Genomic DNA, 25,246 nt, shown 5'->3' with positions numbered 1-25,246 from the left:
ATCTTGTGTATGAGCCACCTGATGTTTATCTGAATTCAGGCTACCCTTTTGTATGTGCATGCTAATCTTTACATTTAAGTGTAATAGAATTGTAGGGCACATCTCAGCTATTTTATTTGATTTTTTCTCCTCCTCATTAGTCTGCAGCTTCCAATGGATCGGAAGGATCTGGACAATGTGGTGAATACAATAAGGAGAACCAGACTTTCAAAAATTATGTGGTAGACATGAAGACAAAGGTATGGTCCACTCTTTTGTGGTGGAGAATGAAATTCTTATTTATTCAAGTTTTACTGGAGGTGAAATGTGTAGAATATACTGAATTTGAGTTCCTGTAGTAATTTTTTGTGCTGCTTAATGACTGCAGGTACATTACCACATTCGAATGAGGCTTATGGCTGCAATTTATTGCTCTATGTTACTAGCCCTGTGCATTTTATGCTGTCCTAGGCAGGATTTACTTTTTATTTTTATGTAAAAATATTGTTAATATTGGTGATGGTTCTACAGGATTGCTGATCTCAAGATGTTTTCATTTCAGTGTATTTTTGAAGTCCAAGATGTTGCACAGTTAGCAAATTTTATTCAAGGTGTTTTCAGTCTCTCGGTGTGCATTGTAGTTTATTTTTGGTCCGGAGTCTGTATGGAAGAATATGAATGTCAGCGAAGGGATGATTTTTGTATGAGCAGTCTAGTGATACCTACCATAAAACTAGGCTGAAAAATACATGAGGCAATATGACTTCATGGCTGTGGTAAGGGGATCTGTTACACTTCTCTTTGTAACAGTCTTGTTGCTTGCAATGGTGAAGTTATAAGTGTTTCATTATAATATCTTCATTATTTTCATATGTTCACAACTTGGCTGGAACAATTCTCTTGGGCTTAGATATTATTATGTAGATTTTCAGCCTTGAAGACATTGTGTATTTTTTCTTTTCTAAGTGAAAGAAAATTAATAAGTTTTCTTTTAAAGTTAGCAAGCTGGAAACATGATGAAAAGAAAACAGACATTAACTGAGTTGGCATGCTTATGTGATACCTTGTAGACTTCAGTGAAATTTGTTCCTAACTGTGGAAACTTGCAGATTATTCCTCTTGTCTAAGGCTTTCCATGGGCTTTGTTTACATTTCTAGATTGATTTCTCTGATTGTTAACTTTTCAAGATCTAAAGAACTAATTGTCTAGCACGACTTTCTGAGTTTCTTGTGTTGCTGTGTTCCCAGTTGATCAGAAAAACTTTTGTACTGTGTAGAACCATAGTGCTACTTAAGAGTTGAAATACAAGGACGTGTATACTCATTGAAATCTGTCTCTATATTTATGGAAGAAATTATTCCCTCAAAGCAAGGAATTATCAAAAGCTTGATATATACCCTAAATACATTGTGTCCGTGAGGATGTTGTAGAAATCATGGAATGCAGTGGATCTCAGCCCAATTTCACAACATCATTTCCAGCATGAATGCCCAATTGAACAATGCACCATCTTCCCTACTTAGAATCATGATACTGTGAACTCCTGGACTCAGTGTTTCTCCATCAGGAATTCTACATAACACATTTTCATGCTGTTTGTAGCTCTCCAGCACAAAGTGTACATGAGAATAAACTCAAAAAATAGGCAATTCCATTGCCAAACTGTAAGGCATTTGGAGCCGTGAGTGGTATTTTCTTCAGTTCTCAGTACTGTGGGATAGCAGATAGCAGGTATTTCGTTTTCATTTCCTGGAACTTGTGGTTTAGTGTGTCAGTTCATTTGAAAGAGTCATTTTGTCTGATTCCTATTTCAAGTGACTGTGCTTGAGTGTCAGTGGCACGCTGCAGTGACAGTGACACATAGCTATTTAGGACTGGCTACATGTTTAAACATATGCACCAGGGCTTTTCAGTTGCTGATGATCAATTGGTTGTTAGATTTACTTCCTCAGGCAGAATGCTCAAGACTTAAAATGAACTCTTCATTCACCATGGATCTTGAGAGCTGAGAGCCACTTCAGGACACATTGCCCTTGAGTACTGTGTGTTTCTGTTGCAGAGCATCCCAGCCCACATAAAGCCGGTGCAGCATTTGTAACTGAAGCACTTCTGTTTCATTCTGAATAAGAGATTTGTGGGAAGCAAGAGAAAACAATTATGGTTTTGTATGGGAAATAATAGATACATAAAACATTAGGCATAAGTTTTAAATTAATGAAGGTTGCAGAGCTTTCAAAAGTCTAGCTTATCCAAGGCCCTTCAGAGCTGTAGGATGGCTCAAGGATCTTTCCCCATCCTCTGCCCCACACTCTATGATTATGAATGTGCATTTCCTGCAACCCTACAAGTCATACTCTGTTCCCAGCTTCCCTCACTGTCTTCTCATAGTCCCCTAAGCTGGTGAGTTTGTGGGAATGAGACTACTAGAGAGGTTGCACTGTCTCCATCTTTGGATATTTTCAAGATCAGACTGGATAATGGCCTGAATAACCTGATCAGACCTCACTGCTGAACTTACTTTGAGCAGGAGGTTGGAATGAAGACCCCCTCAGATCCTTCCATTGTCACTTATCCTGTGATCCTTTGATTGCATTGACTCCTGGAGAGGAAGGGAGGCAACCACCCTGCTGTCCCACTGAGCACCCTTGGAGGCAAATGAGTTTACACACCCCTGGGTGCAGCAGCCAAAGGCCAGGTATTACAATAAGATCTTCAGCAAACAGGACCAGCGAAGTGTACGTTGTCTATTATAAAAACAAAAATAGCTTTTTTTCTTGCTTTTGAGTGCTGGGCCAGTGCTTGACTAAAGTGGTGTGAGCTCCCATGTACTGAATAAAAGGGTGATAAGCTGGGCATGTACTTGGGGTAGGAAGAGAGGGAAACCTCTCCACATCTGTGAAGCAGAAAACAAACTTTCTTCTGTGACTGTTGAGCCTGTGGCCACCGTGGCCACTTGGACACGGAGTCCTTGTGATGAAGGAGAGGAGCTGCCTGTCCAGTCTTCACTTCTCCCCACGCCCATTTTACCATCTACCTGCAGGGCTCAGGGCGGTGAGGTCTGTGCTTCCCTACGGAAAAGAAAATTGTCTTTTTCTTTTCATTGAGAAAGCTACCAGCCAGAGAAATTGGTCAGGACTCCAACATTGATTGTGCTAAATAGCAATGAAATTTGCCATGCATGGGAGAAGGGAATGATTTTTGTTGTAGCTTCTGCCTGAGTCTCTCATGGGCCTGAGGCCAATTGCAAAGCTGCTGCTGTTAGGGCTGCTGCAGTCAGGAGGGGCAGAATTGCTAATATGCTGATCTTTAAGTTAACACCAGCACTCATGGGCTTCTGTTTCAGCCTGCGAACTGCATTAAAATTCTTAGTGACTAAGGTATACAGAACTTCACGCCTTCTGAAACTTGCATTAACTTCTCTTCCTGGCTGAAGCAGGACTTATTCTGACATTTCATCTGTGATATAGCTCCTAACTACATATTCAGGATCTGCAAGATTAGTAGTTCTCATTTTTTGTTTGTTTTTTTTTTTCGTGTGTAACATAAAACAGTCCTAATAAAGAGGCTGTCTCATGGGATTTTCCCTTCTAGCATATAATTACTCAGATAACTTGTATCCCAATGTTAACCTACTAACTAACCAATTGTGATGCACAGCAACCTGTCTGGAACTAGGCTCAAGTGGTATAAATGAGCTCAGACCATAAAGACATAAGTCCATGACTACATCAATTGCTCTCTTGGAAGAGATGTAATCAGGTAAGTATTTATTTGTAGCTTGTTTGGGTGCACTATAGAACCTGAAAAGAAGAAAGAGAATATAACCCCATGTGAAAGACTGGCAATTTTACCATCAACGAGTACTCCATAGTACACAATTTAAGATACATTGGGAGTAAATAAATCTTTCTCCACATTTGTAAGAGGATGTGTGTGTTTATGTGTTCTCTGTGTAGGTTCACAGAGCTTTAAATAGTCACTGGCTACATTTTGCAAGATGCTGATGTTGCTAATGCTGTGTTAGCAGCCTGGTAGATGTCTCCTTTCTTAGTGTCTGTACCAAAACTTGGAGACCTAGTACTCTTGTTTTTCTTAGTTTCTGCTGTTTGTATTAGAGATAATGATGAAGCCAGTTTTGCCTTTTTTAAAGAATCAGTTTCTTTTTACAATTTTTGCTCTATAATATTTGGGTTTCAAAAGAATTTAAGAAATGTTTAAAAAGGTGTGTCATGAAAGACTTACTTAAAAAAAAACAGAGAATCCTTCCTATTGGTTTTAGGTTATATGGAAGCTTGCTTTTACAAATATTCAGTTCAGCTGGATGTTACAGGCTCTGGTTCTAAATATAGCTGCCTAATTAAACCCTATGCTTTGGTTATCCAAGTGGAAGTACCTGGATGCAGTGGAGATTTTAATGCCAGAAAGGAGCATTAAATTGCATTATACAGAACATCACATTTCACTCACTCACCTCATATTGTTTGTTTTTGTATGACTTAAAAATAGACACCTTGGTAAAATCAGAGAATGAAGCAGTCACCTGGGTAAGTGGTTTTCACATGGTGGTCCGCAGAACCACTGGTATCACAGTGGGAAATAGTTGTTATTCTTCCTGTGTTAAGGCTTCCCGAGAGTCAGAGCTCATCACAGAGATTATTTTTGACCATCTAAATCAACTATGAGCAACTATAAACCATCTCTTTTCACCCCAGATGGCTGCTTCTCAATTTGTTTGGTTTTTGGGTCAAGTCTTTCTATAGTAAATTTCAATCATGATCATATGTACAGATAACACGAAGGCTGGAAGAGCAGAGGAAAAAATAGAACTAAGCAGCAATATGACCTGCAGAAATTAGAGCAGAAGGAGATGTTGCTAATGCAGGGTAAAACAGTGCCAAGGATTTGAAAATCTTATACTTGGGGAGAAAAAATGAATGGAAAAAGTATCTAGTTAGAGGAGGAAAATGAAGCAGCTCAGACTCTTCTTTGGGTTTGAGATGGGTAGTTAATGAAAATGAGGAACTGTATCCTTGGGAGAAACACTGGAGACCCATTGACAGTCATCTGTTCCCATACTGCGGCCCTGACTTTGTCAAGTCATCAATAGATGTGTATTAGAAGCTATGACCATGTGCCCTGGCAAACAAAATGAGCCCGTGGAAGGATGGAGCTGTGATCTGTGTCCCCAGAAGCATGGGTCTCTTCTATCTGGGGCTACAGGAGATTCTGAGGGTAAAAAGCAGGTGGCAGTATTTCAGAGACCATGCCGCACAATGATGCACTAAGCTTGGGTAGCACACGTGCAAATCCTGCCCTGTTAAATGCTCATTTTTTGGAAGGAGGTGACACTTAAAAATTGGAGGAGTGCAAGAGGAAGCTTTTAGGTACACTAATGGAGTCTGGTTTTCCCAGACACACACAGAAGTCACGTTGTTCACATAAACAGCCTCAAAGGGTTCAAACCCTCAATTTTTCATATAAATTTCATATGAATTCACTGGGACCAGCTCACAGGAGTAGTTACTTGCAAGTAGAACCATTTACAGATCATACACTTGGAGACCAATTTCAAAATATATCCCCATATGCCAGTTTTGAGTATGATATGAAATTTTACAGCCAAGTCATTAGGTAATTATATGTATGGAAATGTTTCACACCTTAATAGATCAGCTTGAATCTACCAATTTGAAGAGAACAAACTGTTGGATGCTTTACATCTAAGTGTTAAAATATCTCCTGATTTTAGAGTTGATTGAATTCCCTTTTACCCTATCATGCTTAGAGCACAAGCGTAGCTTAGGTTAGACCATATTAATGGCTTAATTTGTTCTTAAGTAGATGGTTAATTGGTTCTTACTTCAAGGATGTTTGAAAGTTCCCTGTTTCATATAGTATAGAGGTTAATAAACTTGTCTGTTTGGCTACTGGACTAAACCTCAATAGGGAGAAAACATGTACGTTCCAGTGCAGCCTCTAAACACAAATCAAGTTTGTTTTGTGCACATGTGGTTGCTCAGACTGAATTAAAGTTTTAGACACAGTCGTAAGTGCTCTAGAGACTTTTTCTTTAAGATGTTGCATCCACCAAGACTTTAATAGTTGGGGGAGGGTTGGTTGCTCTCTGACCACATATCTGATTCACTATGGATTTTGTAACTTTGGTAGCAGTGACCTCATTTTGGCAAAATAATGTGTGTCATTTACTGAGCCTCTTGCTGCTTTAGCAATCACAAGAATATTAGGGTTATAACCTGAGTAATTTATGGAAGAGAGATGACTGTTAAATATTCTTTTATTTTCTTGGAAAGGCTCATTTTATTGAAAACATATTTTAGCTGTGAGTGAGAATGAGAGATCCTCAGCAAAGCACTCAGGGGGAATTGTGCTGTCCAGTGTGTTGAAAAGGTGAATTGTAATGTATGGGTGTCTAGACGTTTCCTCTTGTTGCTGTCAACAGTCCAGTTGGCTGTATTTTTTTTTTTCCAGTGAATAGGAGCATTGATTTTCCTCTCTCTTTGGCCAGAGCTTTCATTTTACATATCTTTCCCCTTCTGTGTCTCTTTCTCTCTCCCCCCCTCTTTCTTCTCTCTCTCTCTCTCTTCCTCTATCTGTAAGAGAGGGAAGACTTTAAGAGCTGACAGCAAGCTTTCTAACTCAGAATGATTCATGTAAGACACCTGAAAGGCAAGTTCTGCACCAGCATCACTGCAAGAAAGGTAGGGCTATGGGGGCTAAACAGTCTGTAAAACTCTGAGTAAAGCATACCGAGCACAAGATAAATTGATTAAGTCTGCAGATCTGTCAAAGATGCAGAAAAAGTTTGGGAGAGAACTCAAGGAGTTTTTAAGCTCTGTAGTTCAGGAAGCTTTCTTTTAATTGAAATTTTAATGTATTTTTCATAAGTGGGGGGAAAAATAGTGCCCCTCCGTAGCTTGGAATAATGTATATAACGTGGGTTTTTTTTCCGTGGATGGTAAATTATAATTACATCACTGTTGTGCTTCACAGACTTGCATGCATGTGTAAATATGCAATTCCCTTCTCTTTCCCCTGACTGATTATTTTCTGTTATACTTTCTGAAAGTTCGCCTTATCCAGCTGTTATTTATATTCACTTCCTGAATCCGAATCTGACCTAGTAATTCTGAGTGATTGTAGATGTGACGCATGAGCTCCCACACACACCTTAATGTTTCAATCATGCACTTCAAGCAGTATGTGTTTGTAGGAATCATGCTCTTAATAAAAACCCTTACAACCCAAAGCAGCTGTTTTGGCAGAGAAGTGACAGTGCTTTGATAGATGGGCCGGATAGTTGTGTGTGTTGTGCTTGCTCGGAGTTAGTAGGAAAGAGGAGGGAGAGAGCAAGCGAGAGGGGGGAGGAAAAAAAAGACAGGGAAGGAGAGAGCGAGAGGGAGCGAGATTGAGAGAGAGAGCGAGAGAGACTTGGCAAAGGAAATCTTATGGGTATACTGAAACAGCAGATCAGAATTGTGAAACCAGAGCCAGGGCTGAAATGTGATGCTTTTGCTCTTTTGTGCTTGTTGTGGTTCTCATCTTCCCATTTAGAAGGCTGCATACCATCCAACAGAATATTTTGATCACAGATTTGAACAATGCAGCAATCAAGCCTGATAAGCCACCTGGAAGTTTTGCTTGAGACGATTTCTAGTGGGTTTTCTGATCCCTGTGAGCATCATGACTGCCTTTAGCATTGTGGAGGAGGACTCGAGTTTCTTATGAGGGCCCCACTTGGAAAAGCAGGCTGTGCAGATTCAAGCCTCCGGTTCTGTTCATGCTGTTCAAAAGCCTTTCCTCACCCTTGCTGATTTGTTTTTATGATTTACATACACTCCTGTGGAGATTTACAGAATGGATTGTCTGTGCATTGTCACGACCAAGGTAGGACTGGAAACATTGCTGTTATGTGTACATATTTCTCTGCTGTTTTTCTGTTCCTGTAATTAAATAGATTGAGCATGTACTGTGTCAGGTTGCAAGATAAAGTGATAAATAAGCTTTGCTTCAATGAGCGTTTTGTTCTCTTTTTCTGTAGATTATGCAGTTTGCTTCTATATCACTTCCTAAATGATATGTAATTAATTTTACTAGCAAAAGGAAAATTATTTCGTATTTTGTCTTAGCCTTTGCTTGTGTCTATTAATATCTCTAGCTACTAGAGCACTTTCAGAATACATAGTGTAATGCACATATTTCCTCAGCTTATCAGTTTATTCTGTAAACTAAAGGGGGGCATGATATGGGTCCTAGGATTTTAAAGAGGCCAATCAGATGTAGTTCAGATAGTCATGGTGTTTCTGATTGGAGAGATGCAAGGTCCTTGTGGCTTATTGTGGCTTTTGGGGGGGAAAACATAGCTTCCTTTGTATCTCTAGGCCTGAAAAATAAAAATGCTTTGGTCTTAATTCAGCACTTTTATACTGATGTTAGATCTAACCTGACTGTTTGGGAATGGTCCTTCTAAATAATTGCTTCCAAACATGCATGTGAACAATTTTTTATCCACAACGATGATGGCAGGCTAAGGACTTTGGGGTTAAGAACACTTCCTGACTTAAAGACCTGGGGTAGGGACAAGCTGAATGATTCTTTGAGATGTCCTCAAACTTAGCAAACTAACTTAATATTAAATGAGAGGGAGATAATCAGGGAACTCCCTTTCTGTTGCTACAGGACAGGCAGCTCGACACATGTTCGCAACCACATTTGCACATGGTGATAGTATTTACAAGCAGCAGTTACTGAGGGAAGCCTGGACGTTGGGGTTCAGCACAGCCGCTTGCTGTTCTGCTTTATTTTTGATTGATTTCATTATTTACATGGAACTTGCAAAATGCCTGGGGTAGTGAGAACACCTAGAGGCTGCGTAAATGATAAGGCAAACCAATGATTATCACAGCTGTCATCAATCCTGTCATTTTTTGTGTGATGGCCATGCAAAATGGGGACCTCCATCTGTGACACGGAGAAGGGCAGGAGGAGACACCCTGGGCACCCATAGGCAACAATGAGGGGTGGCGGGTGGCCACTGCAGAGAGTAGGGAACATGGCGGGGCTGCGGAAACAGATGCGAGCTGTCATTCCCATCTTGCTGGTGGAGAAACCCATATGGGGAAAGAACAGGAGGTGAATGAGGCCACAGAAGGAGCTTCTGTGGCCTCATTCACCTCCTGTTCTTTCCTGGTCTTTCTAGTTCCCACAAGCTGTGCTGGATCTGAGACTACATCCTCAACCTGCCCTGGAGCAGAGTAGAGGCGCCTGCGGGTGCCAGTTGACACAATACTGGTGAAAAGCACTTAGCAGCAGTGGTGCAGCACCGCTGAACAAAGCCTGGACGCAAAATCATGCTAAACATCCAATTTTTACTCCCTGACATTGCTTTCCAATAGAAAATAAGCGGGAAGGTTGAAAAGATAGCTGTGATTAGCTCCACTTCTGAGTGTCTGGTGGTGTAGTGGGGACCAGCAATTGCAACCATCCTTGGCCTTAAGAATTTGGTGAGGAGGTGTGTACTAACTGAATTTGGGACAGGGGGACGAGTCTACTGAGATGGTACAACTGGGAGAAGAACATGGCCCAGTGCCTTTTTTTTTGTATATCAGGAGACACTGCTTTATTTATTTTATGAATTGGTGATGAATGATTCCACTAACATTTTCCCAGGCCCCTCTGGGCAATAACAAATGTAGACTCACCGTCATCTCACTACTGCTGCTGCTCTGAGCAGGGTTCCCAACTCCATCTACACGCAGTATTGTTCCTCCCATCTCTTCTGTTTCTTGGATCCACTGCTAAATGGCTGAAATTATCTGAAAGTCAAGCATATGAGCCTCAAATATTCAACTCCAGATATTCAGTCTTCGCTGCCAACTTTGATGTTGGAATGAGATAGGATTGTGAATTGTAGGTGACCTGCTATTTGGATGCGTGCGGGAACACCATATTAACATATGTAATTGAGCTGAATAATGGCAAAAATCTAGTTTCAGAACACTTTCATATTGCAAAGGCTTGAAGCCAAATAAATTACAGTTGATTTCCTCATCTTATTTGGTGCCACATTTAAATAGCTGCACAAGTGATGTTATGTTGTATTGATCCATAATCTTCTCTTACTTGCATTTTTGTGCATTGGAGTAACTCTGCTTCCTTTAAACCTACCAAATTTTTATGGCATCTGTTTATGCCAATTTTCACCAATACAATAACAGCAGACCTTGTTCAGAATGTTTGAGATTTTTAAAAAAGTCATTTCAATAAGTATGAATTGTGCAGAGCAACAGTATGGTCATTTTTGGCCACAGATCTGGTAATTATCCTTATTTGGATATCCATTTGTCTGATTTGTGCAAATAATTGAAATTCTCATTCTTGGGAAAGTGGATCTTAATGTCAAGAGGGAGTAAATACATCAATTTTATTCTTCAGATCTTATAAATAATAAAAATGGAGTAAAAGGTGAATGCTATTTAAACTCCAAAAGACGAACACTGTTTAAAAAGTTGATATTTTTAACACATGGTCATTAAATTTACTCTGGAATTTGCAGTATTTCCAGTCTATAGAAAATGACATAAATGTTGTGACGGAGTGAATATGCTCTTGTAGATTATGTACAACGGATCTATAGATCCTGCTTTGAACTCTATGTGGTGAAAGACGCCATCTAATAAAATTAATTTCTGATGTGCCTTGCCAAATCTTAAATCCTACCGACATTATTTTTTCAGCCAAATAGTAAAATACGTTTATATTAATTTGTACAGATTCTTCCACTCCGTTTTTATTTCCTTCATGTTTCCATACATTTCTGAACCCAGGACTTAGGAAATGCTGAATCAGTCAAGGAGGACTTCTCATGGTCTCCTAGTTTATTTTAATTGATCATAGCTTCTTTCTTTTACTGTAGCATGAAGAACACTAATTTGTGGCTTTATTTTATCATTAGGAAGAATTCCATATAAATAAAAGCTTAGGTCAAGACTCTATCCCAGGGGGAGCAGCAGGAGGTTTCGAAAAGGAAGAACATTCCCACTGTGCCTCCCAATGCTCAGAGGCAACATGCTGTCCTCTCTGCTAGATGTCAGCTCTCCTTCTATCCTTCTGCCTTTTACAGAATTCTGAATACAATAGTAGTTGCCGCTGGTGGAAAAGAAAATATATAGCTCTGTGTTGCCCAACCAAGATTCACCATAACAGGGGCTGCTTCACTGAAACCCCCAGTTCTTGATGTCAGGTAGCTTAGAAAGGATGATCAGCTTTCACTGGGGAAAAAATAAAAAGCTTTCTGGCCCTTGTTGTTACAAAGGAGAGCTCAGAGGTGGAATCTCTAAAGGTTTTAAACCCAGACGACAAGTGAAGGGAAAACAAAATATATTTTTATTTTTAAATTTCATGATTGCAAGCTGTCAGATTCAGGCTTTCACAGCACCACAAAAATGTGGATTGAATAATGCCACAAGTGTCCATCCAGTCCTCTGTCACAAGCAGAGCTAGCTAAAGACCTTCTCCTAGGACAGAGATTTTAAGGCTTCCTGGGCAATCTAGTTTAACATTTTATTATCCTTAGCATTAGTAATTCCCACAAAGACTGTCAGTGTTGGTTGCCACTGGAGTCACCTCTTGTTTTGTTTTGGAGCTGTATTTTGAGGTATGCTTAAAATCCCAGATTTTATCACCTGAAAGGTTCTGTGTTTTGAGAAGAGCTTGCAAAGATGTACCCAAAGACTAGAGACCAAATAAAATAATCCAAATTTATTCACAAAACCTAAACCACTTGCTGTTTGTTGCCTGAATCCCAAGTTCACGGCACTGAGCACTGGCAGCAGTAGGGTCCCAGTGACCCAGAGTTGTGTCCTCCAACTTGTAAACCAGAGAACTGGCCACCTTCAGACCAAAAGAGAATGCCCAGCTTGAACTAGTTGGTTTTGTTAGCTACAAAAATAAATTTCCATCATCAAAATGTTGAAAATTCTGCAACAATTACGCCTTCTTAGCAACGCATGTTTCCACCTTACACTTAACTCTGTAGTGGTTTAAGCTGGATCACTCGTTACACAGGTTCCATGTTTAATTCAAGCATCGCTGACCTATGTGGGACCAGACAATTAAATGAAAATGTGATTATTCGTGTGAATGGAAAAAAGATCTTGTGTGTTTGGTTTATTTTTTTTCAAGTTAATGGAAGACTCAATTCATTCCACTAGTGAAGAAGTTTGGTGTTTTGATTTTAGTTTTTTAGTATTTTTTAAATTCTGTGTTAGTCTCGTTTGGTAAATTAACAGTATCTCTCTTTTCATGGCTGTCCATCCAGCACCTTCTCTAAGAATTTAGTTCAAGTGTTTAAAAGAATGAAATAAAGACGGAAGGAAAAAACTGTTTTGTAATGGTTCTAGGAAGCAGGGTGATATGCTTGTTCATGTTGTTAACCTATACCAAGGTTGAACATGTACAATTCTGACTGGCAAGGTTGCCAGGAGCCAGCAACATCTGTCTATCCTATTTTTTTCTGCTCATCTGGTGATATATTTGGAACAGGGGACACCAATGTATGCACTTAAGGCAAAACTGACAGATGTGTGAGCAGAAGTCTCACTATGTGCAATGATTGTGGAAAATAAGCCACTGTGGTCACGTACGGGACCAACATCTGGCTTAGACCCTGGGTATGGTATGACTCTTCTGTAGGTCTCTCCCACTCCATGCACTCATCACCTCGCAGCATGAAGTTAGGAGTAGAGCAGAGAAGAGCTATAGAATTTGCACCTTGTCTTTTTGTCAGCATTAGCCTTCCTTTCCCCATAGTCCAAACACGGAAGACAAAGCAAAATTCAGAGCTCACCCTCCTCAATAGCATCACTGTGAATCTGAGTGAGGAGCTGCTGTGGCTTGGCTATTTGACTTTGAAACTACCAGTCTACATTAAGTATATAAATCCCTGTGCTTTGGAAAGGTAGGGGCAGGTCTTGTGACCCAGTAGGGTACTGTGGATTCCCCAAGTGAGGGGGTAACCCTCATTTAACTTTTGGCTGACACAATTGACTCCCAGTGCCAACCCAGTTGATTTAAAGGGTGTTTTTAGAACTTGGCTGAAGAATGAAAAAATGTGGAGGTGGCAGCACTGAAGTGACCTCACTGTTCCAGCCTCTCTAATTTAAAGCAGCAGCAAAACCAGTCCCAAGATGCTCTCAGAAGGGCAGAATGGTAAATCAGATCAGGTCATCTGCTGCAGGTAGAGAGCAGGTCCCCACACTATATGCCAGCTGTTGGTCTCCTTTTGCAGAGGTGAATCCACTATGAGGTTAAGTTGGATTATTGATTATGGTAATCTAGTGCCAATGTAAATAGCTAATACTTTGGACATTTTTTTATGCTAAAGTGCTTTTGTAGTAGGCCTTAGTGAAGAAAATAGTCCTGTTTCCCCCTCCCCCTCAAGTTATGTTGTGTTAATTTGGAAAAACTCAATACAGAGTTTTAAAAAGGTATATACTTAGAGAAAAAGGTTCAATTTATTTTGTGGGACTTGCTACAAGATCAGCTGTATGTGTCTGAGAGGCTGTAAGGTCAGTCCCAAAATTCAGAAATGATAAAGCTAGGTATAAATACTGAGGTTGAACCAGTGCCTCAGTTGTTGCAGACTAGTATAATCTTACCAAAACCAGCAGAGCTGTGGAAAGCTACGCTACATGAGGATCTGATTTAAATTTAGCTGGATATGAAACAAAAAAATAACCACATTTCTATGTGCCTGCATATTGTTAATAGTGCTAAATAGATCTGGGCAACATTTGTTATTTTTTCTTTGCAAGACTTCAGGCTTTGAATCATTGCAGTTTGAAATCATAAACTGGGTAGCTAAGTTTTTTGTGCTGAATTTCCTGGCTATAACAAACCCAAAACAAAGGAAACATAATGATTTTCCCCCCAGAGATTCACATTTAGCTAAAATCAAAATCTTTTTCTATAGTCATTATTAGGTGCTGACGAGCACTTCAAACTGTGGTGTTTTCCTGCCAGACCCTAGAAGTGTAATAATGCTGAATCCATGCAATTTACATGTAATTTAGTAAACTCTGTTCTGGAGTGGTACTTGAGGACAGCTTTGATAACTATGGGTTGGCTGCTGGCTAAACTGCACAGTCTTAGAAGAGCAGGAAGATCATTTTCATTGATTACCATTTACCTTAGCTGGAGAATATACTCAGAGATGTCTGACAGATGGGGAGTGTATCTGACTATTTATTTCAAATCTTTATTTACCGATGTTATATTCTGGAACAATTATTGTAAGCCTCTAGCTCTTGGATTTCAAACATTATGAATGTAAACTGATGAGACACGTGTTGTCTTTTCTAGGAAAAAAAAATAATTTTGGGGGGGAGTCTCAAGAAAATTACACAGAACAAACCAATGTGCATTGCATATGTAATGTCTTGTAATTATATCTTGTCAAAAACTCAACTTTTTTCTCCTTTATTCTTTAGAAATATGGTAATAGTCCCTTTTCCCTTGTAGTTAATTATAAATTTCTGGAAGAATTAAGTCTGTTAAATCTCTTCTTCCCGCTCTTCCCCCTCCCTTGGTCTCTATGGCAGCAGCAGGAATAGAAGGGAATTACTTTGATCTCTGTTTCTGAGTGACATTTCACTTCTTCCGAGCATTGACCTTGTTTAGTACAACTGAAATTTTCAATAGATTTCATTAGATTATAATTTGCTAATCTTAGGGAGATGTCTTTATTGAGATTGCTTTTAACTACGAAAGGAGAAGGGTGATTTGTTTCATAAATCTATGAACAGCTCTATAAACTGAGAAAAGAAAATGTCCAATTAACTGCTCAGGCAGATACGGTCAGGGCTTAATACTACTGCACAGCAGTGGAGAGCTGCAGATGTAAGGAAAGGTGGAAGGTACTGAGCAAGAAAAAGAAAACAAGAGCTCCTAATGATGGGTCAATTAACGATAGTGGAGCTTAATGACAGCAGAGCTGTACATCCTTAGCAGGTTCCTTCTCTAATATTTGGAGGGCCTGGGTGGAGGTGGGAAGATAATTTCTTAGTGCCAAGGTGAGCTGCATTTTTGTGCGTTTCGCATAGTTGGAGCTGACCAAATGGATTCTTTGCAATGTCCAAGAGGCCACTACAAGCAGAAAAGATGGGTGGCTCCTGGCATGGATCTTCAACATAAACATGCATTTCTTTTGTGTTTCAATCTGTTTGCTACTACCATGCAAATTTCCTTCTGTCTCCCTTCACCTGATACAAGACTGGAAAATAAGATGTGCGCAGTCAAGCAGAAAGGAATGGTATTTATGAGTGAATCATTAGGTCAGGAGTATGGCCTAGTATATGACTGTATTTTACCCAGTCTGAGAGCTCTGGTTGAGATCTACAATTTTCATTTCTTCAGAGAATCATCTGCATCAGAAAAGGAGTAGATAAGTATGTTCCACTCAGTTTGACTTGAGCCAACTATTTTCCTACTGGAGACCTCACTTAGGGACTTGTATATAATTTGCAAGTCGTATTCTTGGCCATTCTAGTGGATACAAGTGGAATCTCACCTGTAGCTCCTTTTGACTCTGATCAACACTATCTTCTCTGAGAAAGAATATTGTCAGATCTTAAAGAGTGCCACGTTCAGTGAGTCCTGAACCTTTAGCAAATAAAATATTCCTAAATATCCTCTCTATATTTTGTTACATCTCCCTGCAGAGCTAAGATCTGCCTCCAAATGTGTCTCCAGCCACAGTCACATTAGGCAATATTTGACCATCCAAATTTGGTATTATGATATATATACAATCTCTCCCTGCCTATGAGAAAGTGGCCATAAGCTATACATACTTGCTCTTTAAGTCCTCCGAACACACTTAGCAGTCACTATGGTTGATCACACAACACAAAAGAGGAATTCTTCCTTGAAATCTTACTCAGAGCTTGCTGATGTGCAACTGCCTCTCTGTCACCTGAAACCTCTCGTGCAGTGCCACAAAGATCTCACCTTCGGATTTAATATTCAATATGCAATATTTCCCACTGCAATATTGCAGTGAGCACTGATGCTACCACTCTGCATTATATTAGTGTATCTGCAAGATAAATTATACCAATGTTTCTAACCAGTGCTAATAGCAGTCAGCTATTTCAACTCCCGACAGAGAAAAGCATGTAGGAAAGAAGCTTGCTTAATGGTTGCATGCTAGGAAGGTAGAGGTTGGGCACAGAGACTCTGAAGGGCTTAGAGTCTTGGTTTTGTCTTCTGAAGTTGGTGCTTTTCTGTCTCCTGGTTACCTATGGAGTCTGCATTTCTGGATGCTTGATAAACCTATAGGTTTGGAAATTACATGTAACAGTGCATCCAGCAAAGGAATTGCACTGTCTGTAACTGACTAGGAGGTTAACATCTCTATCTGTCTTTGGTCATTGCTTCATTGCCCTGACTGTATTATTGCTATGCAATTTATCAAGGATTTAAAGCATCAACCCAGAAAAAAAGCTGATTGATGCTGAATTCAGCAATGAGAATGGATTTATTCTTTTGTGTCCCAAGATCTCTTTATACAAAAATTACAGAAGCTGAAGATCTTATTGCATATTTTGAAGGCTCTGATTGCATGAAGCTGAAGCTGTGATAAAGCCTACGCCTGGATAGCTGTGTCTATCACTACATTGGAGCTGTCTCAAGGGTGAAGCTTAGTGCAGGAGGCTAGGTATCCCCAAAGAAAGGGAGTAAAACAAGACTGTGGAAATCACTCATTAATAAGCTATAGAGAAACAGCCTCACTGTTTCCATTTCAGATGGAGAAATCTTTTATTGGAACATATTCTCCCAAACAGCAAGGCAAGATATATTCTTTTTGCATACAAATATTAGTAAACATGAAAAGCAAACTACAGGTAATTCTCTCCTCCCTTGAAGGCTGTCTAAAGAAAAATGATTTCAAATGATGGATTTTATCACTTTTCAGATTTTTACCTTACCAGTGTAGTGGTGGACGAGGGTCTTTAGTCCTTACGCTCACCAAACTCCTAAGTTGGTGAAAATGTTAGCAGTAGTAATCAAATGGAATTAATTCCTCTACAGCCTGCAAATAATTACCTATGTATTTATTCCTATGCTTACTTGCTTTTCCTATGCTTGCAGAATACTTTATGTAGTGTTGAACTTTGAGTAACTTTTTTTAAATTAGTGTCTCTAGGTGTGACATGTTGGAGCTTTTGGCTGATTTTAAAAAAAAAATTGAATACTTTTATGAAGAAAAGCACTACTAGCAGCTGACACACAACTGTATTTCTTAGAACTATGTCAAGTAGGTGAGGATGTAAGATATGAAAGGTATGAAAAGCATTGTGTTTTACACAACAATAAAAAAGTAGTGATCATTCAAATAAGAAATCAGCTGTAATTTAAAAAAAAAAACCAACCCCAAACCCCCAAAAGCTGTAGGAGAAAAGTGTTCAGTCCTCGCCCTTGAGCTACGTGCATTTCTCAGCCAATTCCAGTGCAATGTCATGTTATCGGCACAGTAATTCAAATATCCAGCTGTGAAAGGCCAAACTCTGCAGGTCACCCTACAGCCCAGATGCATGCTCAGGCCAGCCCTTGTGCTGGGATCTCTAGAGAACTGCTGCCTACGAGCAATTCCCAGTTACCTCTGTCTTTCTGGCCTTTGAGTGTGCAGCTTGTGTCATGTGATTCTGGGCCCTGGGGCAATTTTGGTGTGAATGTCAAAGTCAAGAATACTTGCAGAGTATTAGCCCCTCCTGCTATGAGATCTGGAGCTTTTATTTTGCAGATGTATCCTCTTTAAGAATGTGAGGAGTCTTTCTGAGGGGTCCCCTGACAAACATGTTATACATGGTTACCTGACTTTGTAAGATCAGGCTTTTCAGTCAGAAAAATGTTTCCTCTCCAAAGCAAATTATTAATTTTCTTGCCTTTATCTTGTCTTGGATTAAAGACTGAAGGCCTAAATTGTTAAAGAAAGGAAAAAATAATTACCAATATTTCTTGCAGTCTTTTGAACAAAATTAATTTATAGTTTTATTATTTTGATAGGATTACATAGCTTGCTGTTGCATTCATTCCTTCCTTACAGGAGATAACACACACCTGCAGGATATTGCTACCATGATAGCAGTGACTTTTTCAAATCCTTTTAAACAAGTCTTTCTAAGCTTTCATCTCAAGGTACAATGCTTCTTGCTTGCTAGCTCTTTTTTTAATATTCCTTAAAGTTTTCTAAGTGAAAACATAAAGATAACCAGTTTTTAAGGTTTGGAGAATATAAAGCTGCAACTGATATGCACAGTTTTTCCTTTTTTCTTTGCTTATAAAAGTATTTAGTATTGCAATGCTTTACAAATGTTTACTTTTTAGAGATAAAGAACAAAGCACTAATAGTGCTTCGTTAGTTAATGTTCTTAAATCAGGCTCAAAACTGAAAATAATGTGAAGCCTAATCATTAGTGTTTGCAGAGGTTGCTCTCCTTTGCTCTCAGCATGGGGAAAAGAAAGGTGTAATGTAGTTGCTTGTGATATATGTGGCTTAAATGAAAATAAAAGGAAGGAAGCTTTTTTCCCTGCATTATTTCCAACTTCAGCAACACACATGATTATGAGAGTCCTCCAATTCAAGGAGCTAAATAATAGTTCGACTTTTATGTGAAATGCTGAGAGTAATGGTGGCAGACACCAGAATTTATTCTGAACTTTTCTTCAGGGACCCTGACCCAATCTGCTGTGCAATTTGTTCTGATGGGCTCCAAACCTTTGCTAAAATGTAATTGAATCACTGCAAATGTGAGGGAAATTACAGGAAGATCAGCCTGAAGGCCTGATGGTTGCATCTTGCACTGCCATGTGGAACATTAGACTTTAAATTAATCCCTTGCTCTTCTGGTTCTGCAAAGTTTCAGGGAACTGCAGGACTCTTGGGTACTTGCTCTATGATGTCCTCCCGGGGCCAATCTGGGGAGCAAGCAGAGTGTTCTGCTCAGCAAAGAAACACACCCTAAAAATTTGGGATAGACTTACTCCTCCTGTAAAATAGCCCTGGGGTTGTTCAAGCTGCAGCTATCACTGGTTCGAAGAGGATGTGATGGAAATGGCTTGTCATAAAATGGAGAGAAAAAAGCCAGTCTCTACCTACTACCTAAAGCTCAGCTGTTGTTCTCTGAGTGCTCCAGTGCGGAGGAAAGCCAGATGGCACATGCTTGGAGTTCAGAGTGGATAAAGGATATGTTCACCCTCATAACTGAGAACTTCAAAGCAAAATTAATGGGTAACTGTTGAGGCCTTTTTAGTCCTATGACCTGCAGATTGTTTTCCCTACATAACAGTGGAAAATGACTTTGTGAGGTGTAATGCATACTAGCAAACTCCTAGGTGCTCCATCTGGAATGGAGTACATTGCACCTAGCGATTGCAGCACGTACTGTGTTGTATATAACGCCATTTTCACTTATTTGCAGCAGAGCCATGGCAGATGCCCATCTCACAAATGCTCAGTCGAAACACCTGCCTGGATACCCATTCAGCATTCTACCGTAAGTCTGAGCCTTTTAATACAAAGATTTGAGAGACTGAATGGTAAGTCTCTGTGTTTGGAGCAGCCCTGTTGGGTAAAATTACTCAGTGCATTTGAGAAAGAACAGAAATGAGTCCTAAGGCCAGACCAAGCTCCTTGGGAAGCCTGAGCTGTTGAAATGTTGGGTAGTGGTTTAGCAGGGCTTCTCCAGAAGTTCAGCATCTTTGGGAATTTAATTGATTCCACAAGGAGCAATGGGGATCAGTGACAAGCATGGTATGGTCGGTGGTGGTGTTCAGCTCAGAGGAGTGTGAAGTTACTGTTGATTGCTATAACTCTGTGCTCCGGCTAAGTGTGATGACTGGGAGCCTGCTAGTTTTGTCTGGTCATGGGCAGAGTTTGTGGGAATTCATTCATAAGCTCCTGCAGGGTTTGCCAGAAACGGCTGTTGTTTAATTCACCAAGCTGTCCCCAGACCCAGGTGGTGACACAAGGAAGGGGAGATGCATCTTTTCTTTTCTACATTCTCAAGGAAGAAAGAAAGACTGATGATTCCAAGTGCTGTACAGACTACTATGTGGGAAAATTTGCCCAGTGTAGGTAACAACACTTTTGTGATGATGGGCAGTGAGTGAACTTTAGTCTGCTGGATTTATAGGAAATGACCTTTGTAAATGCTTTCCTCCTCCTGCCAATTAGATGACTTCAGTGAGATTTACTTTTAACTATCAAGGACACAGTAATATTTGAAGAGAAAAAAAACTGCGGTCAAGTTGACACTGCATTGATTTATATCCTGTCCGAATATACATTGTAGATAAAGCCAAATCCTTGGGTGCTGGAAGTAGAGGGCTGACTAATAGAGCTATGATGATTTATCTCAGCTGAGGACTTGGCAGGATTTAGTTGACATTTTCTTTGGCTCTGGACCACAGCATGATGTCGGTCCACAGCTATCAACTTGTCACCTTTTATGAGTAGATGAATGAGAAACAAATTCAAGCTTTTGCTTTCCCTGAGTGTCTTGCTAACCGTGCAAGTGATTGTAAACCCTGTGGTTTTGGTTGTCCTTATAATGTGTTAAAATTAATAATATCATTGTTGATCTGTATTAAAATAGACACACTTAAAAGTATTGATTGAACAGTTGATTTAAACAGTTTATTACCAGGTGCGGATCTAGCCTAGTAACTAATTAGTAACTCTTCTTAATTCTTAGTTTCTGTTCTCACAGGCTTTGAATTGACTTTGTGATGTGGTCTTGTTGTTTTTTGTTTATATTAAGAGGGTTGTAGCATAAGCACAAGTATGGCAGTGTGCTGCTTTGAGAAATGGAAGTGTACTGGGCATTTGTAGTAAGTCAAGAGCAGTTGCACTCAATGATTTCCACTAACACCAAGACCTGACTTTTCAGATAGTGGCTTTAAATGCTTTGGGTATTTTTTTGGCTATTTGTTTCTTAAACTATCAAAAATAAAAGCATTTGGCTTGAGTATTCTTTGCTTGTCTCTTATTACACCAGATATGTGTGCATGCATAGGTAATATCTATACACCTGCTATCTTGCAAATTTCTATACTGTCACAAAAAATGGTAAACTGAGGATCGTGCTCGTTGTCTTTGTTAGCACTAGAACTGGTCTAAGATCAGAATAACTCCAAGAAGTGTTATTTTTAAACTGTTAGAGTGGAAACTTGTACTAGGACCAACACTATTTAATATCTTAATCAACAGCACAGTGGGATTGAATGTACCCTCAGCAAATTTGCAGATGACACCAAGCTGAGTGATGTAGTTGATACGCTAGAGGGAAGGGATGCCACCTAGAAAGACCTTACCAGGCTTGAGGAGTGGGCCTGTGTGAACCTCATGAGGTTCAACAAGGGCAACTGCAAGGTCCTGCACCTGGGTTGGGTGCTATTGTCAATACAGTCTGGGGGATGAAGGGATTGAAAGCAGCCCTGCAGGGAGGGACTTGGGGGTACTGGTGGATAAAAATGGGACATGAGCCAGTGATGTGCGCTTACAGCCCAGAAAGCCAACTGTATCCTGGGCTGCATCTAAAGAAGTGTGACCAATAGGTCAAGTGAGGTGATTCTGCCCCTCTACTCTGCTCTCGTGAAACCCCACCTGCAGTGCTGTGTCCAGCTCTGAAGTCCTCAACACAGGAAAGATGTGGACCTGTTGGAGTGGGTCCAGAGGAGGGCCACAAAGATGATCAGAGGGCTGGAGCACCTCTGCTATGGAGACAGGCTGAGAGAGTTGGGGCTGTTCAGCCTGGAGTAGAGAAGGCTCCAGGGAGACCTTTCAATATATAAAGGGGACTTATAAGAAAGATGGAGAGAAACTGTTTAACAGGGTCTGTAGTGACAGGACAAGGGGCAACTGATTTAAACTGAAAGAGGGTAGATTTAGATTGGACATGAGAAAGAATATTTTTATGATGAGAGTGGTGAGACACTAGAACAGGTTGCCCAGAGAAGTTGTGGATGTCCCCTCCCTGGAAGTGTTCAAGGCTAGATTGGATGGGGCTTTGAGCAACCTGGTCTAGTGGAAAGATGTATCTGTTCAGGACAGAGAGGGGTTGGACTAGGTGATCTTTAAAGGTCTCTTCCAACCCAAAACATTCTATGAGTCTATGAAAAAAACCCCAACTAACTATTAGAATACAATTCAACCGTTCACTTATTTGCTTTTTTTTTATTGAATGTAGAGTACAACATGTGGTCCTTGAGGTAATTGCCTACTTGGAGCCTGCTTCCATCTACTTTTTGCTTGATTATGAGAGTTGAATGGAGTGAAGGAGCTCAGCACTACCCCAAAAATAAGCTGTAATTCCCAAGTACCTCCTGCTACTTTTTTATCAAACCATTTTCTATGCAGCCAAACAGATTTTTCTGTCTACTTTATCTGTATGAGATATTTAGAAGCATTTTTTTTACCATACTTCAGTAGATTTATTTTCTTGGGAGACTAATGCAGACAGCTGGGGAAAATTAAATCTGACAGAAATGAACGTCTAGTTGGTCAGTGTTTTTCATCATCTGATTTCAAAAGTATTTTTTAACTACCTTGCTTTTATCTGAGAAGAATATCTGTGAAATGCCAGCATTTTGATAGAAAGCTGATTAATGAAATGAAAATTTCCAGTGACACATCAAAGCATATTACCTGCTATGGAAGGATTGAACGATGAAAAAAAAAAGCAGAGATCTAGCCAGTTGTGACAGCTCCATTAGATGACGATAATGTGTGTTTGGATGCCTCTCAAGAGCAGTATAAGGAACAGTGTCAAATAATGAAAGAAAAAACAACTGGTAAAAGGGTATCCTCTTTCATCAGTTTTACTGGCTGCATCACTCAGGATGGCATGAATCTGGGCTAGGTTTTTCTCTCCTTTTTCAGCAGTTTTTGTAAAAAGCACTGTGTTCTCTCTTGGGAGCGCCTTTCCCATCTCCTGCAAGAACGAGGAGATCTGGCAGCCTTGCTGTTGTGTAACAGCCTGACTTTTGCAGTCCCTAATTTACCATCCTTTTTGGATTTTCTGAGGATTCTTGCAATTAAGATTCTCAGTTCTGTTTGGCAACTCACCATCTGCAAAAGAGGGCATAAGTGAACACTGCCTTTCTGTGCCTTCATAATGTCCTTAATTAGATTCATTTTAAGTCTGAGAGTTCTAATCAAGGGAATTACCTAAGGGTGGCTTTGTCTGCACTTGCACTTTTAGTCATATCTTCCAAAGGATTTGTAGTGTTTGATTATAAATACTCCAAGAGGAGTTCACTGCACTGCTCTTTAGCATACTAAACCTTCCTATTGCTGGGGTTGCCTGCTAGCTAGATCTATTATGCAAAGATAATGAAGTATCACAGGCTGTACCTGTGTTGTGAAAAACATTTGGGGTTGTTTTTCTTCCAGCCCCGTTAACAGCTTTTCTTGAGTTCAGCATTCGGCACAAACATTCACCTTATCTCACCCTGCAGCGTTAAGAGGATCCCTCTGCTTTTCCCTGCTGCGGTCTCAGAAGAGCTCCTTAGGCTCCTAGTCCTAGTCCCCTTCCACCAAAAGATTGTTTTGGGGAGTGATCTGCCACTGAGAAGCAGCAGGAGAGAGTGGTAAAGGGTGTGTGGGCACAAGAGGCAATGGATTTGGTGCATGCCCTAAGCAGAGCCTCATTCAGCATGAGCTGTCCCCTTGATGTGCAGAAGGTGACAGTGACTTTAAGGGTAGGGGAACCTGAGTGAGAGTCCTCACAGGGGAAATGCAGCAGCTGAGTATACTTTGATAGCTCATGGGCTGCAGCTTTACAGAGGTGCTGCATTCTGTGGAAATTTAGCGCAAATTTTGGCTACCAGCCTGCTTTGCAGCTGAGCCCTCTGTCTTTCTACTCCTCAATTTACCTATATCCATGGCACTAGGAGAGCAAGTGTCACTCCTTTTTGAACTCTGCGTACATGTGCAGGATATTATTGCTCTATTTACGTGGGATAGAGCAGTGTATGGAGCATAAAGTTACTCTGGCTTTCTCTTTTCCCAGTTTATTGGGAACACTGGAGGGACAGGAATGCACTAATGCCCTGCATAATATCTGAATTTAGCCTGATCTGGGAGTTAACCCATAAACATTCCTGGTTCAAACTAATCGAGGTTTTTGCATTCAGCCTCACTTCACAGCAGGTTTTTCAAAGAAATTTGTACTTTTGGAAAATGACTCTGTTAGTTCTGGTGGTTGTGCTCTATGTAAAGAATGTTCTGACAAAATATTGTACAATGGAGCCAAGCAGAAACATATTGAAACATGCATATTCTGCTTTGTTTTAAGGCTATGAGTCTGGAAGAATAGTTTCTGAAATCAGTCTTGCTCTCTTTAACGTAAGACAAATAAATGGCTCTGTTTGGCTGGACTCGTCTCTCTCCTGGGACTTCACGTTGTGCCTCATAATGATGTCCCTTCCTCTCCTGTGTAGATGTACTCTATAAAATAAATAAATAGCTCTGCACTCCAGAAAGTGCCTTTTGCAGGGTGTCTCTCTCTCTCTCTCTCTCTAAGCTTTAAGTCTTTTTCTATTAAAACCCTGTTGGCTAATAAATTCCACAGACAATCCGGGTGGTGGGGAATGTTTTTTGTGGCTAACGTGAAATATTTGAGAATTGAGCTATTAATACAATGCTCTGTTCTTCTATCTTTCACCTCGGCGCTGATGGTAATGGAAAATTTTGAGTGCTAAAACTCAGCTTTGTTTTTAAAGGAGGTATTGAAGTAATGCCATGCATATTTCTGCTGGGTCACTGTATTCCTGCAGATCTTCTGCATTCCCAAGGTCTCCCATGCCCCTCCTTGCCCAGTGCTGAAGGCAGTTTACTGTCCACCTCTTTACCATTTAAAAAGGCTGTCTGTACCCTGCACTGCTGAGTCTGTCACCAGTTGCCAGCTACGAAGCTGCTTTTTAAAATAGCCATTGAAATCCCTCTTCCCCTTGGATAGCTCTCTGATGCTTCCTTCTCATTTGCACCACCCCTCCCCAGCCTTCCCTGGGGAAAAAAATGCTGCTCCTGTTGCTGTTGGCTGTAGCTCGAGGTGCTGAAGAGTTCCCACATCTCTCCTGTAATCTGATTTACAGATTCAGTGGGGAAAGTTCCAGCTAGACTAAGGTAGTATTGGATTAGCAGCAAACCACAGCGCTTCCCAGCAGGGCAGCAAATACTTAGTG

The 25,246-nt window shown here is 40.3% G+C and overlaps 1 protein-coding gene across 1 annotated transcript in view; it reads left to right on the top strand.

Moving 5' to 3' along the window:
- DLG2 (discs large MAGUK scaffold protein 2) overlaps nucleotides 1-25,246 on the top strand; it is a 1,096,363-nt gene that overhangs the window by 168,804 nt on the left and 902,313 nt on the right. Inside the window, exons 6-7 of the mRNA XM_068425103.1 lie at nucleotides 141-239; nucleotides 19,480-19,554. Of these exons, the coding sequence (XP_068281204.1) occupies nucleotides 141-239; nucleotides 19,480-19,554 (174 nt within the window). The remainder of the gene's footprint in view (nucleotides 1-140; nucleotides 240-19,479; nucleotides 19,555-25,246) is intronic.

The sequence above is a fragment of the Nyctibius grandis genome, chromosome 2, assembly GCF_013368605.1.
Source record: "Nyctibius grandis isolate bNycGra1 chromosome 2, bNycGra1.pri, whole genome shotgun sequence".
NCBI lineage: Eukaryota > Metazoa > Chordata > Aves > Nyctibiiformes > Nyctibiidae > Nyctibius > Nyctibius grandis.
The sequence above is the reverse complement of the archived record's forward strand: the minus strand, read 5'-3'. Positions and strand labels throughout refer to the sequence as shown.